This window comes from Marmota flaviventris, chromosome 7, assembly GCF_047511675.1.
Source record: "Marmota flaviventris isolate mMarFla1 chromosome 7, mMarFla1.hap1, whole genome shotgun sequence".
NCBI classification, from domain to species: Eukaryota; Metazoa; Chordata; class Mammalia; order Rodentia; family Sciuridae; genus Marmota; species Marmota flaviventris.
In genome coordinates this window covers 126,650,211-126,668,156 of record NC_092504.1, presented here as the reverse complement: position 1 = coordinate 126,668,156, position 17,946 = coordinate 126,650,211, and the positions used below count along the sequence as shown (strand labels likewise).

The 17,946-nt window shown below is 35.1% G+C and overlaps 1 protein-coding gene across 3 annotated transcripts in view; it reads right to left on the bottom strand.

Moving 5' to 3' along the window:
• Positions 1-3,787: 3,787 nt before the first annotated feature.
• Positions 3,788-17,946, bottom strand: part of Inpp4b (inositol polyphosphate-4-phosphatase type II B) — a 372,392-nt gene continuing 358,233 nt past the window's right edge. Inside the window, exon 23 of one of the 3 annotated variants that reach the window (XM_071614653.1) lies at positions 3,788-3,875. In XM_071614653.1, coding sequence (XP_071470754.1) covers positions 3,872-3,875 — 4 coding nt within the window. In that variant the 3' untranslated portion in view covers positions 3,788-3,871. Of the gene's footprint in view, positions 3,876-12,243; positions 17,940-17,946 lie in introns of those variants that run through there. The other 2 variants (XM_027926549.2, XM_071614654.1) reach the window with 2 other exon arrangements.

Sequence of the window (17,946 nt, the reverse complement as noted above, 5' to 3'; positions counted from 1 at the left end):
CTGAGATGAACCTTTTGCAAACCTCCCATTTCAAAGCTCTTGCTTTGTGTTACTTCCCCATGGACTCTGTGGATCGGGTACATCATTCTGCTTTGAGCTTGTTGCTTCTCTCCTTTCTACAAAGAAGGCAACTGCATACAGCTCTGAGATGACAGCAGCTGTCACCCTTCCTTCTGTGTTGTCACTCCTCCTTCCTTATGCTGGTTGTATATGAAGAGTCATTTTTGGAAGAACCCTAAACAGAAACACCAGCACACGGAGAGTAGGGGTCCCTTTGCCATGACCAACTACACAATTGAGTAGTGGAAATCTTCATCCATGACTGTAACTTACATAAATGAGTCAATGTGAGATCATGTGGTAGCGAGTGACTCTTTTTATGCTATTTCCATTTTTAAATAAAAAATGTCTTTGAGGAAAGTGCACCAAGATGGATGGATTTTCCCATATGGATGCACTTACAGGACTGCTATCCTAGTCAAGAACTAAAATGTCATTTTAACCAGAAGTCTGCCTTCTGCCCTCTTTCAGCTACTGTTTCACGCTCCTCCTCAAAGTAATGGCTATTTTAACTTCTGACACCATAGATTCATTTCCCTTCTAATTGCATTGAAGCATACATTATGTATTATTTCTGTGTTTGGCTTCTCCAACACTAAGTTATTTTTGAGAGGTTCCTATATGCTTCATTTGTAATATAAATTCATTCTTCTTGGTTTTTGTGCAGAATTTCATTGAATAAATATGCTAAAATTTGTCAATGCTACTATGGCTGGACTTTGTGTTATTTACTGTTTTAGACTAATATGAAAAAATGCTTTTTAAAGCATGTTTATAACTGTTTTGGAAATATACATATATATATATATGTGTGTGTATACACAAACACACACACACACACATATATATATAATAAATAATGTATTTGAGGAAAGTGCACCAAGTGCATATATATATATATATATATATATATATATATATATATATATATATTTATATTTATATATTTATATTGGATATATGCCCAATAACAGTGACACACATTGTATATTTTTACTTAGGCAAATTAATATTTAATATTATCCCTTCGAGAAACAATTTTGTTTTCAGTAGTTACCAGGTAACTGTTGATAAGTCATTATTTTATTTATTTGTTCTTTAAACAACTAATTAATCATTTATGAAACAAGAAATTTCAATTTTAAAGATATTTTTAAAAGCTCATTATAATATTTTAGGTATGAACAAATTTGTATTTTCAAAATAAAAGTATATTCTTTGTATTAATTATTTCACTTTTAAATTTATTTATTTATTCTTATTTTTAAAATAAATCATATTTTGTTTATATTATTATATAAAACTTGATGTATAAGACATACATATATACTAAACTGGTTGTTATAATCTAAGAAATCAACATATCCATCATCTCACTCTTTTCTTCCCTGTGACCAGAATAATTATAACCTACTCATTTAGTAAAATCCTGAATATAGTACACTATCACTATCCATAGTCTTCATCTATGAGATGACGTGCACTATGAGATATGTGATTTTATATGAATTTTATATGTACATAAAATCACTAGATTTCCTACTTTTTCATCCTACATATTTACTATTTTGTATTTTTTTGACCTGCATCTCCCCATTTTTTTCCCCACGCCCAATCTCAAAATCTGGTAACAATTGCATTATTCTTTATTGATATGTTTGATTATTTAAAGATTCTACCTGTGAAACCATGAAATATTTTTCTTCTTTGTCTGGCTTATGTCATTAACAATGTCTTTCAGGTCTGCCTCTGTGTTGTTGCAAATGGTAGGCAGGTTCTTCTTTTTAAGGCTGAATAGTATTCCACTGCACATGCTCCACCATTTCTTTAACCCCCTTGTCCACTCAGGTTGTTTCTAAATATAGTGAAATATAGTGCTACAAAGAACATGGGAGTGCAGATATCATCAAGTGGCAATTTCAGTTCCTTTGGGTATATTCCCAGAAGGAGAGTAACTGAGTGATGCATTCAATTTTTAATTTCTTTAGAAACTTCCATATTGTTCTCCATTATGGCTGCATTAGTGGAAATTCCAGGTAACAGTGTACAAGAGTTTCCTCCTCTCCTCAACTTTGACAACATACACCATCTGTTGTCGTTTTGCCAAAAGCTATCCTAACAGGTGTGAGGCGATATTACATAGTGATTAGTGGTGTTAAGGTCTTCCCATGCCTGTTCGCCATTTTTCATTCATTTTTGGAGTAATGTCTACTCAAGTCCTTTACCCATTTTTAAATCAAGTTATGTGTTTTCTTGCTATTAAGTTATATGAATTTTTATAAATCTTAGTGTTTCTTTTGTCTGTGTATTGACGTCTGAACACCTGGTAGAAAAAAATCAACTTCTCCAAACTATACAGAGTGACTTTTGTAAAGAAGAACATTCACCTGTAGATAGATCTCAGTGTGCTGGTTGGGAAAGACGTGATAAACCTGGTTCCAAGTAAATACAGTCATATAACCTCTGGGCATCTTCTTAAGTTGTGATCAATGTTCATGGTGACTGTGGGGACCTTGGTGCCCTCAGCTGTGGGATTCTGCGGCAGTGGCAGTAATAACGTAGCTTGTGAGGGTCCTCAGTGGCAAAGGCTTCTGGGGTCCCCCTGTTCTAGTATTCTACATAATGAGGAATCTTATCTGAGGTTCCCTATTGGTGTCAGGTCTGACATGTTCTACAAAGAGCTTCATAAAAAAATGGGTTTCAGGGTAAAAGAGCTTGGAGAAGCTGTGGAGCCAAAAATTGTGGGGTCTAAGTTTGAGGTCTCCTGGATCTCTTGTGTGTGGCACCTGAGTCTTGTAATGTAGGTTCACTCTCTAAGGCACGGTTTGATTCGGTTTACCCACAAGGCTGGGGTTTGTGACTCTGGCACTTCCCAGCAGCTTGGGCCCAAGAGAGTGTGTGTAGGTGTGAGTCTGACTCCTATGGAGTGAGGTGTGGACAGGACACAGCACTGGTCTTGCTCTAGGCAAGGAGAGGTATTTTAGAGTTTGGGGCTTTGGTGGAAGGATAGAACTCCAGTTTATGAATCAGAGCTGAGAAGGTATAGCAGAAATCACGGCCCCAAGGGACAAGGCTCTGTACACTGGTGACCATGAGCCCTGAAATGGTAGGACACAGTGGTCTCTCAGAATACCTAAGGACAGGTATAGTGGCAGAAAGGAACCAGTAACGGACTAATGCAGCAGCTATTGTGCCCAGGGCAGCAGGGATCAAGCAACACAGTGGTGACCCCCCTCCTCCAGGAGAGGGTGATCTCAGCAGCACATTAGCAAGGTGAGAGTTGACCCATAGATATTCAGTTCCTTTTCTACCATTTAATATGCATCCTGTCCCCCATCCATTAGCACAAAGCAATGAAGTTTTTAATTGCCCCAAAGATTTCTAGCTATATTTTACAATCTATTTCTCCATCCACCAAACTCCATACCAGGTAAGCATTGATCCACATTATGTCACTGTAGATCACTTTGCATTTTTATACAATTTAGGTAAACACACTTAAACAGTATGTACTCTTATTTTGTCTGGCTTCTCTCAGGCAACATAATTCTTTTGAAATTCATCCATGTCTTTGTCAACCATTGGTATAGTAAGTCTTTTCAAATTTAATGATTGCTGTAGGCATGTAATGGTATCGATTTGTGATTTCTAAATTGCATTTTGTTAATTTTGTTTTTTAAAAAATTAATTAAATTGATATACCACATTAAAGTTGGCAGTAAAATTTATTCATTTTACACTCAGGAATCAGGGTGCTGCTTCGGCTCCAGCACAGGGGGATGTGACTGCTGTGGGCTCCGTGGGATGCATATCACCTGCCCATCAGGGAGACAGAGACCAATCAGAAGGTATAGACTAATTGGATTTGCATTTGTCAAAATGACTAAGTAGTTGAGTACCATAGATATGTTTGGATGTCTTTTGTTGTGAAGTTACTGTTCAAGTCTTTTGAACCCTGACTAAATTATCTATTTTTATTTGGCTATGTTTTAATGATTTGCAAGAGTTAGTTATGTAACCACAATTTATGTATTATATATACACATATAATAGAGACAATCGTGGACTTTGACAAATGCAGTAGGGAACTCTAGGTGCCACCACAGTCAAGACATTGTGTAGTTCGATCACCCCCAGTTAATTTTGCAGTCAAGCAGTCTACTCGCCCCCAGATTTCGGCAAACACTGACTCGTTGCCTGTCCCTATAGTTCTCCTGTTTCAACGTGTCATATAATGGAAGCATACAGTATGAGGACCTTAGGATCTAGCATTTATTATAGCAAAAGGGAATTTGAGATTCATCATAGAGAGTCCATTCTTTTGTGTTACTGGATAGCATTCCAATGATGTATGAACTACAGTGTTTTTAATCCAGTGACCAAAGAACAATCTGAAATGTTTCAAGATTTTGGCAATTGTTACTAAAGCTCCAATAAACTCATATGTACAAGTCTACATGGACATAGATTTTTGTTTCTTGGGTAAATCCCTAAGAGTGAGATGCCTAGATCACATGATAAACAGATGTTTAATCTTGTATGAAAATGGGCCATCCATTTTCCAAAGGACTCTGCTATTTTTTATTCACATTAGCAGCAGTATATGACAATATGAGTTGCTCCAAGTACTCCTATGATATTCCTTGTGGTTTAAGTTACATTTCTTCAATGATTAATAATACTGAGTATCCCTTCATGTGTGTATTTGCTAACCATTTATCTTCTTTGATAATGTGTCTGTTCAAAAGTTTTGCTCAAGATTTTTTAATGGGTAGTTTGTTTTCTTATTGTTGAGGGTTGATCCAAGGTCAAAAATATTCTCTACTATGTTTTCTTCTAGAAGTTTTTTAGTAATGTTTTATGCTTACATTTTAAGTGAATTGTCATGTAAGGTTTGAGGTCTTGGTGAAAGGATTATTTATTTATAAATGAACACCCAATTGTTCCAGCACTATTTATTAAAAAATATCTTTTTCTCATTGATATACTTTTGCATCTTTGTAAATGGCATTTTTAGAATTTCACTTGAATTATTGTTAGAAAAGTTAAATACAACCAGTTTTCTATGTTGATTGATCTTGTATTCTGCATTTTTTTATTTCTCCTTGTAATGTCTGATTTTTATATCAGAGTTAACACTGGCCTCATGGAATGAGTTGGGAAATATTCCATCCTATTCAATTTTCTAAAACAAAAAGTGATTTCTCAAGATAGGTAAATAATCAAAAAAGAAGGCAGTGTTCACACCATGCATGTTCGGTTCCTTTTCTCACAGAAAACAAATAAGTAATCGAGTGAATAACAAGCTGTGCAGTTAGGAGACAATATTATCTTAGAGGATATTCCCACTTTAAAACAGGAACAAAGTAGAAAGATGTTTATCATTATATTTTCTTTCTCTCTTTAAGAATAAAATAAATCTAAGTCCACATTTCTCTGTAGGTATGAGTCAAAGATATCTCAAATCAAATTATATTTTAGAGATAATTTATGTTTCAGAAAATCCTTGAGTTCAGGTAGATTCACTGCATGTTCCTGAAGCCACCAAGGGACAGGCATGGAGAGAGTTATGCCATCCTCTGTTTACATATTGGAAAATGGGAAACAAGAGTGAACTGACTTGTTTGTTATAGTAAAATAAGACCAGTAGACGTCTGGCCTCTCATTGTAGTTGTTTCCTTAGTTACATTCACTTCTCAATGAAATTACATTTCATGATCATCTAAATAATATATATTATGATATATATTATATTGTTCTTTAAACATTAGGCAACTCCTGCTCCTTTTCAGTTTATAAATAAAGAAATCACCTTTTTGTTTAAGCTAGTTTTTTTTTTTTTTGTCACTTTCAACCAAGTGCTGACTATTTCAAGTGTTTTACTCATTTCCACATGCTAACAGCTTCCTTTATTACATTTTCACTTAGACTTTACTCTCAACTCCAGGTTCATATTTATGAATATGCTTGACTTTCAGCTTGGAGTGCATGATTCAGAAGCAGCTGAATATACCATGTTCAAAGCCAAACATCTGATTCCTTCCCCAAAACTATTCTGGCTTCATGCCTCTGTGTCTCAATATGTAACCAACTCCTTTCTGTTAACTCAAATCAGAAAACTAAAACTCACTCTAATTACCTACTTCTTTTTACTAACCCCAACTCCACCCATCAAGGAGATCTGCCCTTCTTAATCCCCAATGTTAGAGGAAACTTTCTACTTCATTCTACTGTCTCCATCCCAGTCCAAGACAATGCTATGTTCTCTCATTGCATGCAGTATCTTTCCAACTGCCTCACCCTTTCCCTTTGGGTTCTCTGTACTCCATTATCTGTACAACACCTAAAATAAGACTTGAAAAATATAAATGAGGCCACTTTAGTCCCTTCCTTGGAAACTTATGCCTACTTCCCATTGCACATAAAATAAATCTTGAATCCCTTTTCCTGGTCTAAAAGACTTAAAACTCTAACCTTTTCTGTTTTCCCAGACTCATACACACACTGCCCTCTCCCATATAATGACTCTGTGTTTGCCCCTCTCCTCAATTGACTGGATGTTTTTCTCCCTTTATGGTTCAGTCTAAATTACATTTACTCAGAGAGGTAACTCCGACAACCCTATCTAAAATAAGTAGCTCCTGATCAACCCCTTGATTTTCCACCAAAGTTCTTGATAACTTACTTAATATCATACATGATAATGAATAATTATTCATTATTTAGTTGGTTGTCTTTTTGTCTTGCTCTAGACTGGATTGTAAGTTCCATGAAAACAAGAACCAGAACCCTGTCTACCACTAAACACTCCATGACCAACTCAGCTACACAGATGCTCAAAAGTATCTGCTGAATGAAAAAATGAAAAGTTAATGGACAAGGGAATGTGTGAATTATATAGCGTGTAATATAGAAAAACATAGTAAATTGATCCCATTTGGGGAGACTGAAAAGATTGCTTTGGAATAAATGTGTGAGTTTAACTTTGAGCAATAGTTTTGAGAATACTGAGAAGAAAGGAAATAGTCTCAGAGAAAACCTTTCTGTGTGCACGCACATATGTATGAGGGTCATGTGCTGTGTGCACAGACACCCGTTGTGTATGTAAATGGGGGCTGAACTGCAGCCAGTGGGAAATAATCCTAAATAGGGAAGGTGAGGCCAAATTGTGGAATTCATTGTTTACTAAACTTAAATGATTTAGTTCCAATGGAACTACAATTATAGGGGTAACAAAGGATGCATATAAGGAAAATTGCTTTGGCAATGGAAGGAGGAGGTAATAGTTATGAGGTGATGCAGTGGTAACATTTACAAACTTTAGTGACAGAGGGAATATTACATGTCAACAGAGATGCAAGAGTCAAAGCTGAATCAAACTTGGAGACCTTTGTGTCTAGGAGATAAATTCCATTAACAGAAAACTCAGGAGAGCCATGTGTGACATGGGGAGCTATATGTCACTAAGATATGAACACACACCAATAGCCACTGGATACGTGAAAAGGTGGCTGAAGACCAGTTAGAAAAACTAAAAATAAATAGGTGTGACTCCGTGTCTTCTATTGTGTTCCATTGGTCTTCAATTCTATTTTTGTGCCAATATCATGCTGTTTTTGTTATCATAGCTCTGTAGTATAATTCAAGGTCTGGCACTGTGATGCCTTCTGCATTACTTTTCTAAGGATTGTTTTGGCTTTTCTGGACATCTTGTTTTTCCAAATTAATTTCATGACTGCTCTATTTCTATGAGTAATGTCATTGGTTTAATGGGAATTGTATTAAATCTGAATAGCACTTTGGGTAGTATGGTCATTTTGACAATATTAATTCTGCCTATTCAAGAACATGGGAGACATTTCCATTTTCTAGGGTTTTCTTGGATTTTTTTTCTTTAGTGTTCTGTAGTTTTCATTGTAGAAGTCTTTAAACTCTTTTGTTAGATTGATTCCTAAGTATTTTATTTTCTTTGAGGCTATTATGAATGGGAGAGTTTTCCTGATTTTTTCTTTCAGCAAACTCTTCATTGGTATATAGGAAGGCAATTGATTTATAGGTGTTAATTTTATATCCTGCTACTTTGCTGAATTTGTATATGAGTTCAAAGAGCTTTTTGGTGGAGTTTTTTGGGTCTTCTAAATGTAGAATCATGATGCTGGCAAGTAGGGATAATTTGAGCTCTTCTTTTTCTATTCATATCCCTTTAATTTCTTTCTTTTGTCTAACTGTTCTGACTCATAGAGTTTCAAGGGCTATGTTGAATAGGAGTGATGAGAGAAGGCATCCCTGTCTTGAGAAGATACAGAGACCTAAACATATAAGTACAGCTATCTTATATTAGACAAAGGCACCATAAACATATACTGAAGAAAAGATAACCTCTTCACAAATGGTGCTAGGAAAACTGGAAATCCATATGTAGTAGATTGAAAGTGAACCTCTATATCTCAACCTGCATAAAATCCAACTCAAAGTAGATCAAGGACCTTGGCATTAGACCAGAGCTCCTGAGCCTACTAGAAGAAAAAGTAGGCCCAACTCTCTGTCTCATCAGCTCAGGAATGAACTTCCTCAATAAGACTCCTAAAGTGCAAGAAGTAAAATCAAGAATCAATAAATGGGATAATGCCAAACCTAAATGCTTCTTCACAGCAAAGGAAACCATCAATACCATTAACAGAGAGCCTATAGAATGGGAGAAAATCTTTACCAGCAGCAACTCAGATTAATCTCTATGATATACAAAGAACTCAAAATACTTAACACCAAAAAAAAAAAAAAAAAAAAAAGAAAAGAAAAAAGAAAAAGAAAAGAAAAAATAAATAACCCAATCAATAAATGGGCAAAGGAACTGATGAACAGGCACTTCACAGAAGAAAAAAAAAAAAAAAAGAATGGTCAAAAAATGTAGGAAAAAAATGTTCAACATCTCTAGAGAAATACAAATTAAAACTACACTGAGATTCCGTCTCACTGTGGTCAAAATGGTAATTATCAAGAATACAAGTAACAATAAATATTGGCAAAGATATGCGGAAAAAGGGTTATCCATATACTGCTGGTGGGTCTGCAAATTAGTGTAACCACTCTGGAAAGGGGTATGGAGATTCCTTAGAAATTTTGGAATGGAAACACCATTTGATCCAGTTATCCCACTCCTTGGTGTATACCCAAAGGACTTAAAATCAGCATACTACAGTGAGGCAGCCACATCAACGTTTATAACAGTTTAATTCACAATAGCTAAGTTGGAACCAACCTAGGTGCCCTTCAAAAGATGAATGGATAAAGAAAATGTGATATGTATGCAATGGAATATTACTCAGCCATAAGGAAGAATGACATTATGGCATTTGCCAGTAAATGGAAGGAACTGGAGGATATCATGCTAAGTGAAGTAAGCCAGTCCCAACAAACGAAAGGCTGAATGTTCTCTCTGATATGTGAATGCTAACCCATAACAAGAAAGGGAAGGAAGAGGAAGTATAGAAGTTCACTGGATTAGACAAAGAGGAATGAAGGGAAGGTAGGGGGGTGGGAATAGGAAAGACAGTAGAATTAATCAGACATATCTTTTCTATGCTCATATATGAATAAATGACCAGTGTAATTCCACATCATGTATAATCACAAGAAATTGGAATGAGCTGAATTTCATGTAGGTACGTCAAAATACACCATACTGTTATGAATATCTAAAAACAACAAATAAAAATAAATAAAAAATTATTAGACATATACCCATTAGAAATACCTATTTATGCTTACCTTGTGAAAGAATGTGAAAACTGAAAACAATTCAAATGCATATCAATAATTAAAGAATATTAAAAAGGCTCAAAAAAGTAAATAGAATAATTAGCAATATCTGTCAAAAATAAATGCATGTACATGGGGTCCATGCTCTAGGCTACATATAATCTAGGCAAAGGGTATCATCAGGGCTCAAATCAAGTTCTTCTAGCAGAAAATTTAGTACCTTTTAAACAAGGAATCTGATATTTGTAAAGTCATTGTGAAATCCAGAGGAAGGAATCTTACTTATATCATTAGTGGACTTTATCATTTGTATACCTCTGATCTTGTTATCAGGAGCTACTACTGCCACCCAGAGGTCATGAACATGCTGATTCTGTGGCTTCCACCATTGTTGAAATTGGAGCCCAACCCACAGCAAGGTGGTAAGTTGGCACTGGGTGTAGAAGTCAAACTGCTGCTTATACTCTGGTGCAATATGCCTATGTACACACACTGGTGCAGACAGACAAACTGCCTCCTGCTTTTCCCTGTCTTCCAAATATGGCATAGGTCTCACTGGCAGAACCCATGTAATATCCTGGACTGTCATAGTAACTATACCAGGGAAATGTAGATTTCATTCTTTTAGCCTTCATATTTCAGGTAATGGGGTTGCAGGGACATAAAATTTTCTGCACAATGGGCATTGGGCAAAGAGCTATATATGTGTTTTCTCATTTTTCACCAGGAATCATATTATTGATTTCATGTTATAGACTAGAATGTGAACACATAGAATCATTAAGTAACGTGACATATGTCCACATCTAATAAGTAGAGAATCAAGACTTATATCCAGGCATACTGTTTCAGAAACCGGCATGTCCTAGCTCTGTACTGGCGTTTTCCCCTTAGAAATAATAGGTGTAGACTTCATGCTAACTGAACAAAGACAAATTCAGAATCCAGACTTTTGGGCAATTCCTAAACGCAAGGAATAAATAGAGGAAGCAAAAGCAGTACCTGAGATTACAAACTGCTTAGAAAGGAAGGGGTGTTGGAAGCACACATCACATTTGCAGTCAGAATGGTGAAGTATCACAGAAGAGGCAGTGGTTTATGATGAGTTGTCTAAAGAATTGGGACATCCTATGGGCTTTAGAATGGGCTAGGGCTGTAACCCAGTGAGTGTACAGCACCTGCCTTGCGTATGTGAGGCACTGGGTTCAATCATCAGCACCATATACAAATAAATACATAAATGAATATATTAAGAATAAAAAAGAATGGAGAAGTCATCATACCCATCAAAAGGCATGCCACTATTGTCACTGTTTTTATATAAATCTGTAACTGAGGGGTAAGGTGAAAACTGAAGTCATATTTATTAGAAGATACAGTATAGCTTGCAGCAGGTTAGTGCTGCTGAAAGTTTCTTGTCCAACCCAAATGTGGTTCCCTCAACCCTTGACTTAAAGTTTACTAAAAGACTTGTTCCTGAATCAACCGTATTCATCAAAATCGTGGAAAGATCAGAGAACTCCGAAATTGGTTTATATGGATGGAATGGACAGAGCCCTGGAATCATGACCATTTGGCTACTTGGGCTTGGAATAGGTGGCGGCTTGAAGAAGTTCCAATGACATCCCCCTACCCTCATGAATCCAGTCTTTGATGAAACCATAATATAGCCCTGGAACAAATGTTTGGAGTCCCCTGTTGTATTCTGATTTGGGTTGAGATTGTCACTCCCTTACAAGGCTTACAGAGCCTTTGCAGGGTATTTAAGAGTTCCACCAGTTCGTTCAGCCCTCCCCGGACTCCATGATGGGTAGCATTTCACTATAATTCACTGCAGTGTTTCACATTTGGACTATCCAGCATCCCTCTTGCTCAGCTACAGGAAGACACATCAGAGTAGACACATACTGATGATGATGGTATTACAGAGAATGTATTTTGTAGCCAGATCAGGTATGTCCTTGAAATTCTCTGGATGGCAAAAGTACACTCTTTACATAACCATGGGGACCTCATTTGGTTAATTTCTTTGCAATGAGATCTACTAAATTCTTCAGAATTTTTGTTCTACTATCAATCGATAAAAAAAGAAAAGATCATAAATAATCACATACAGTCTATAAGGAAAAATTATCTTTGTGTGTTCAAATGACTACATATAATCTTGACAAAAAAAGATAGTGATTTGCATGCACTGTTGAAGCACTGACACCTGGTGCTTGAATCTTTTTTAAAGGTGTAGGTGATTTGCTCTACATATGAGCAATCCTGAAAAAATATATTCTGCTAGTGAAAAATGAGATTAATCTAGAGTCATCAAAAAATTTCCACTGTAACTGTGACCGTATTCTAATATTTTAGTTAATGTTTACACATTGCTACACTGATGAAAATGAAAAAAAATAGGGAGGAAAGACAGAAACATAAAAAATAAAATCATATTTATTTAAACAAAAATATACACACAGTGTACAATGAATATGGTTTACACACAACAATAAAACAAAAATGATATTTCTACAAATGCCAACATAAAATGTTCTAATCTAGGTGTGGCTCATTTCCTATAGGCTCATTTCCTATAATACAGATTATTGGTTCACCTAAAAGTATAGATATTTAGCACAAAAAGAAAACAAATGCCAACCTTCCCGATGAGTACCACAAGAATCTGAAAATTCAGTGTTGGGTTACATAAAATAATAAAATATTCACATAAAAAGTTATTTGTACAAGAGGCTATTATGTGTGCGTTGAAGTGAGTCTATATAGTATAGACATAGGCACTTTGCCTTTTTTAAGAGTGAGAGCTCTTTAACATGACATTTTACTTAATGACAATAAAAAAAAAAACATAGTAAGAGTTATATAGAGAGCATAGCAATCTTGGGAAAATTTACCACTAATGCCTGCTAGTGAGCAATACCATGCTAAGTCATCATTAAAGATAGGCTGTTGGGTCATGCCCTGTTATGAACAGGGAAAAAATTTGATGATTTTAGGAATATTGTGAATGTTATCGTAAAATGAGTGTAAAAGAGCAACACCTTCATCCTGAACTGTATTTACTAAAAGATGTATTTTATAAGCATTTGCCCTACCTACGTATGGTTTATCAGGCAATGCCATTTGTATTCGGTCTTTTTTCTTTAATATTCACTCTCTCTGGTACTAGGTTTAATTGTGATCTTGTTTTTCTTTTTTCAATTCAAAATTCTTAGTATGCATGCTTGAATAAGAATTCAAGCTCAGGAAACCTGATTGCACGTACCTTTTGGGGGTTAACATTACCCTACATTTTTTTTCCCTCTACCTTTGTTACAAATTGCTAGTTATGGTTTGTTTCTTCTAAACAAGAAATGTTTTAGAGTCTGCTTTATTTACTTAGAAATAAAATTCAAAGAGTGATAAATGTGCACCATGTCTCAGAAAGAAAAAAAAATGCAATTTTGTATTCCTTAACTCCATGCTTGGACTGCCATATTTTATCTAAAACATTGATTTGATTTTCTTATTTTTAAAGGCAGTTTTTGCTATGGGTAGCATCACTTTGGATGCAAAGTTCTAACTTCAAACTGCCAAAGAAATAAAAGATGTCATATATTTGGTGTTTACAAAGCTAAGAAATTTAAATATGGGGGGAAAATACATAGCTTACACAGATTGCAGCTGGGTGAAATGAATGTGAATTTATGCGAAAATCATCAATCAACTACACAAATTCCTAGCAAATTATTCTTAGTGCATAATTTGTAAAGCTTCCAGCTATTAGAGATGCTTTGTGTTCAATATGTTTGCTTCCCTTGATAACTGCTCACAATTCTTCTCAGACCAGTTTCTTAAATCTGTGATAAAAGTTAATTTATTTCCTAAAATATTAGAAAACATGCCCTGTATATTGAACTAAAATGATATTCCATTCTGCTTGGAAATCAACACTTAAAACATCTGTGGTGCTTTAGCATTCTGCCAGAGTTTAATTTGTTTAATCTAACAGTTTGGGTTTCAATTGAGCTATATTTATTAGAATCTGGGCAAAGTAATATGTTACTGTTTTTTCCTACTTTTAGAAAATGCCAAAATTATAAGTTTAAAAATTGATACTGAAGCACATTTTCAATGATACTCTGATTAGGCTAACATTTTCCTGAAATGAGTCCTGAGTTACTGCTTACACTGAAGTTGCATTGCTAAGATTCCTCTTGCAGCACATTATTGAGAGATGGGTTTATAAATTCAACTCTATAATAATAATTTTAATTATAAATAAAATATAACTCTTAAATATTAATTATAGCCTAATAGGAATCTTTAAAGAGGTTATACACCAAAACAAAATTACAGCCATCTGAAATGACTAAGTTAATAATTTTAATAATTAATATTATTTTAATAATTTTATCCTGCTCCCCAAAATATGTTCCTCTCTGGATAAAAAATGGTGGTGGCTTTCAGCTGAGTGCTGGTACACATTTGACAAGTGACATTTCAGGCACTAAGCATCTTAGTGTGTAGTATTTGCCAGTTCTTGTGGTGTAAATATTCCCATGGTGGCAGATTTTCAGATACCAATACCAATATGGTGCTCCTGAATTTGGAGTCAGATGGAGATTCACAGTAGCATAATACTATATAGCACTTCAAAGATAAAGATACAATAGACCTAACTAAGCTCAAGCATATAGGTAAGTAGCAAAATTTAGTAAAATAATTAGCAAGTGGCAAGCTTCAATAATCACCTTCACTTTTTGGTAAAACGGATCCAATTGTATCTCATAATTTAATATTTAATTATGATTGTGTTTAGCAATCAGCTTACATAATTTCTGAAAATTTAATGATTGACTCTCATGAGCCAACAAAAGCCAGCTCCAGCAAAGCACAACAATGGGATCTTATCTCCTGGCATAATTTGACCCTTTAATAGGGAGAAATTTGATTTCCTTGGGACAAAAAAAAAGCACATTTTCTTTTCCTTTTCAACCATGAGCCTTATTTTATGCAAAATATTGCATTAAAGAGAGAAAAAATGGGAGAAGTATCCCCCATCAAATGGTAATTTTAGGGATTTACATTTTTTCAGAAGAGGTGTTAGAGATGTGTTGTGGTTTAATAAATGATTGGAGGCTAATGACATGGAATACTGCCCTAACAGAGAGGTGGTCATTTTAGTATAATTCATCACCTGGATCAGGTGCTTGCTGTGATCCATTGGATTATGGGACTTACCAAGCTCCATGCAACAAATGGAGTGTATAGATAAAACTCAAGGCAATATTCATGAGAAAAAAATTAGCCATATGAGAAGTGACATGAATGGGTATACCAAAGTGAGAGTCTGCTTCAATCAAATATTTCAAAAATTTGTGTTTAATTGTTTTGAGGAACATTTCCAGACTCTGGATTTTTGTCACTGGGACAACCATAATCAAGATTGTGCCTTTTTTTTTCTCTAGGGCTCTATAAATGGACAATCCAGTATTGACACCTATTTTTAATAACAGTTGAAGGGGAACACATTTTTTAGCAAAATAACTGTGTTGTTTGTAAATGTGATTTTGGGGGCTCATTTTTGAGACAATATTATCCCCTCAAATAGACATGTTGTATAACTTTTAAATGAAAATATAGATAGAAAATCATGATGTTACTGTATGTGTTCAAGGGAGACTGAAAAACATGTTTTGTTTAACATTCAATTCAGAAAGCTTTCATAGTTAAGTAGTTTCCCAAGGATATTTGCACTACCTGGAAAGAAGCAGGAATGTTTCTGAAACAAGAATTTTTTTGGTGAAATCCACTTTTAGATGTACATATAAATGTTTTTTTAAATCAGGATATGCTGATGATTATGCTAATGACAAATGAAAATTTATATGCATTAACATTACATCAAACTCTATCCTTTGCAATGTGTATGTTGGAATTTAATTTAAAAATCTATTAAATGACTTCTAAATATATAAAACTTTATGGCTGGCTTTCTAGTTAATAAATTTAAAAAAATATTTGAGTCAAGAGGTTTTATTTTAAAAAATATAAATAATTATTGCCTATAAACATCAATGGGCTGATACATATGTAAGGTCTCTTAGGACTCTGACTACCATTTTGATGTACTAAATGAAGCTTCAGAGCTATCCAAGGAGAACTCTGTCATCTGAACATCTTTATCTTAAATCCAAAGGGATGGGGGAAAAAAAAAGAACCATGAATCCTATCATTTTTAAATCCATTCAAACAATTCAAAGATCACATTTAATAATCACTGAAATAGAGAATGAGGTAGGACAGAGTCCCAGGATAATGTTATCCATAAATAGTATGCAGTAGGCAGAGTATCCAGAGTATGCAGCACATCTTCATTAAAATGCCTGTAAACCCTGTGGCAACTGCTTCAGTAACACCCTTTGGTCACCAGCTAAAATAATAAATTGACGATTTGAGTGTTAGAAGCCTCAAAAGTTATCTTATCCTTATAGCAATTTGAGAAATGCAATGTGGGACTGGAGATTTGTTTGAAATCTTAGTTTCAACTTGTACTCTGGCAAGGAGTTATCACATTAGCCATGGAAGGCTCCACATTATCATCAGCTGAATGTGGTCAGAGCTGAGAAGTGTCTATGTGATAAGACCCCAGAGATTCCAAAGAAGATCCCTGCTCTGGGTGGCATGCTCCACTGTCAAGAAAGGAAAAAAGTAATTCTTAAAATTTGGAGAAAATAAACTTCATTTGTTCAAGTTTTTGTACCATTGCAATGATAGATCCTAATTTCTATGTGAATTAACTAGCATAGCATTCTCTCTCAATTTTGTTGTATATTTAGCATAGAAATTTGGAGAAGGAACAAGCCATAGGCTAGGAAGTTAAGAATAATACTATTGGTAAGAAGAGACTGTAATTATGATTCTGTAATTCTCTAGTTAATGGTTATTCTTAATTTACCAATTTTTCAAATATTGGTATTATAGAAGATAATTGATCTCTAAGGAAAGTTCTAATTTGGAATTCAGAAAACAAAAATTTCAAATTAAAAAATTTGAAATCAGATAAACAGAAAACTATTGTTAGTTTCTCATTAGTTATAGTTACACATGCCTTGAAGGTTTATCCGCCTACGTTAACCTATGCCAGAATGCACACTCCCACCAAGGTGGCTGCTAGAAAGCATCTCAAAGATATTTCTTGTGAAGTTCATGAACTTTACTACATAAAGTTCAACTGATGGGGATTTTCAGGTTGGGTATCAACAGGCTCTTTCAGTCCCTTGCAAGATTTTGCCTGTTATTAAGTTTTCTGTATCCCCACTGCTATGGCTGGGTCACCCAACACAAGCAGGAGTTTTGAAAAGATGCCACATTTTGGAAAGGTGTGTGTTCTGCCGTGCTAACACTGCTCATCCACCTGGTTAGAACAGGAGTCACATCTTGACTGGATGACAAAGGTCTTTACAAACACATCTGCACACCATTTTAGTAGTCAGGGTCATGAGTTAACTTTATCTGATTTCAATTTGCTAGAAAGATCTTTAATAACTCCCTAAGGGGACTCTAAGGTTGTCTGCAATCAGGGCTATGAAGTGGCATACTTGAACTGTCTCCCCCTTTACCTTCTCCTCTCTTCACTCTGGGTAGAGAACATCACTCTGAATCATCTCTGGTTGTATCCAAGCAAGCGCTTTTTTCTAAGACACTCTGCATTTAAATAATCCATGAATGAAATTTACACTTTTTGAATTAATATCCACCACTTTGTGAGGGTCAGCAACTAGAAATGGCAGTGTTATCTAGGAATTTTAGAATGGATTCTTTCAGAGTCATATGCTGATAGGTATTCAAGTAATTCCTAGATTTGGGCAAATATCCATGATCACTTCCCCCCACAAATTCTTAACAATAATAATAATAATAATAATAATAAAAGATCAAGGTGGAGATCATCCAACTGAGCGTGTTTGTGTTGCTGTTTATTTACATGTTGGCACCCTTAGGTGTCAGCTTTTCCGTAAGTGCCCTCTGGAGGTCTGTAGTGCTTGGGGAAAGCCATCAGCTGCAGCATGTTGAAAGCATACTTCCTGCATTTGATGTTCTTCAGAACATTCTCTATGCGGCATCCTTCTCTGGTGA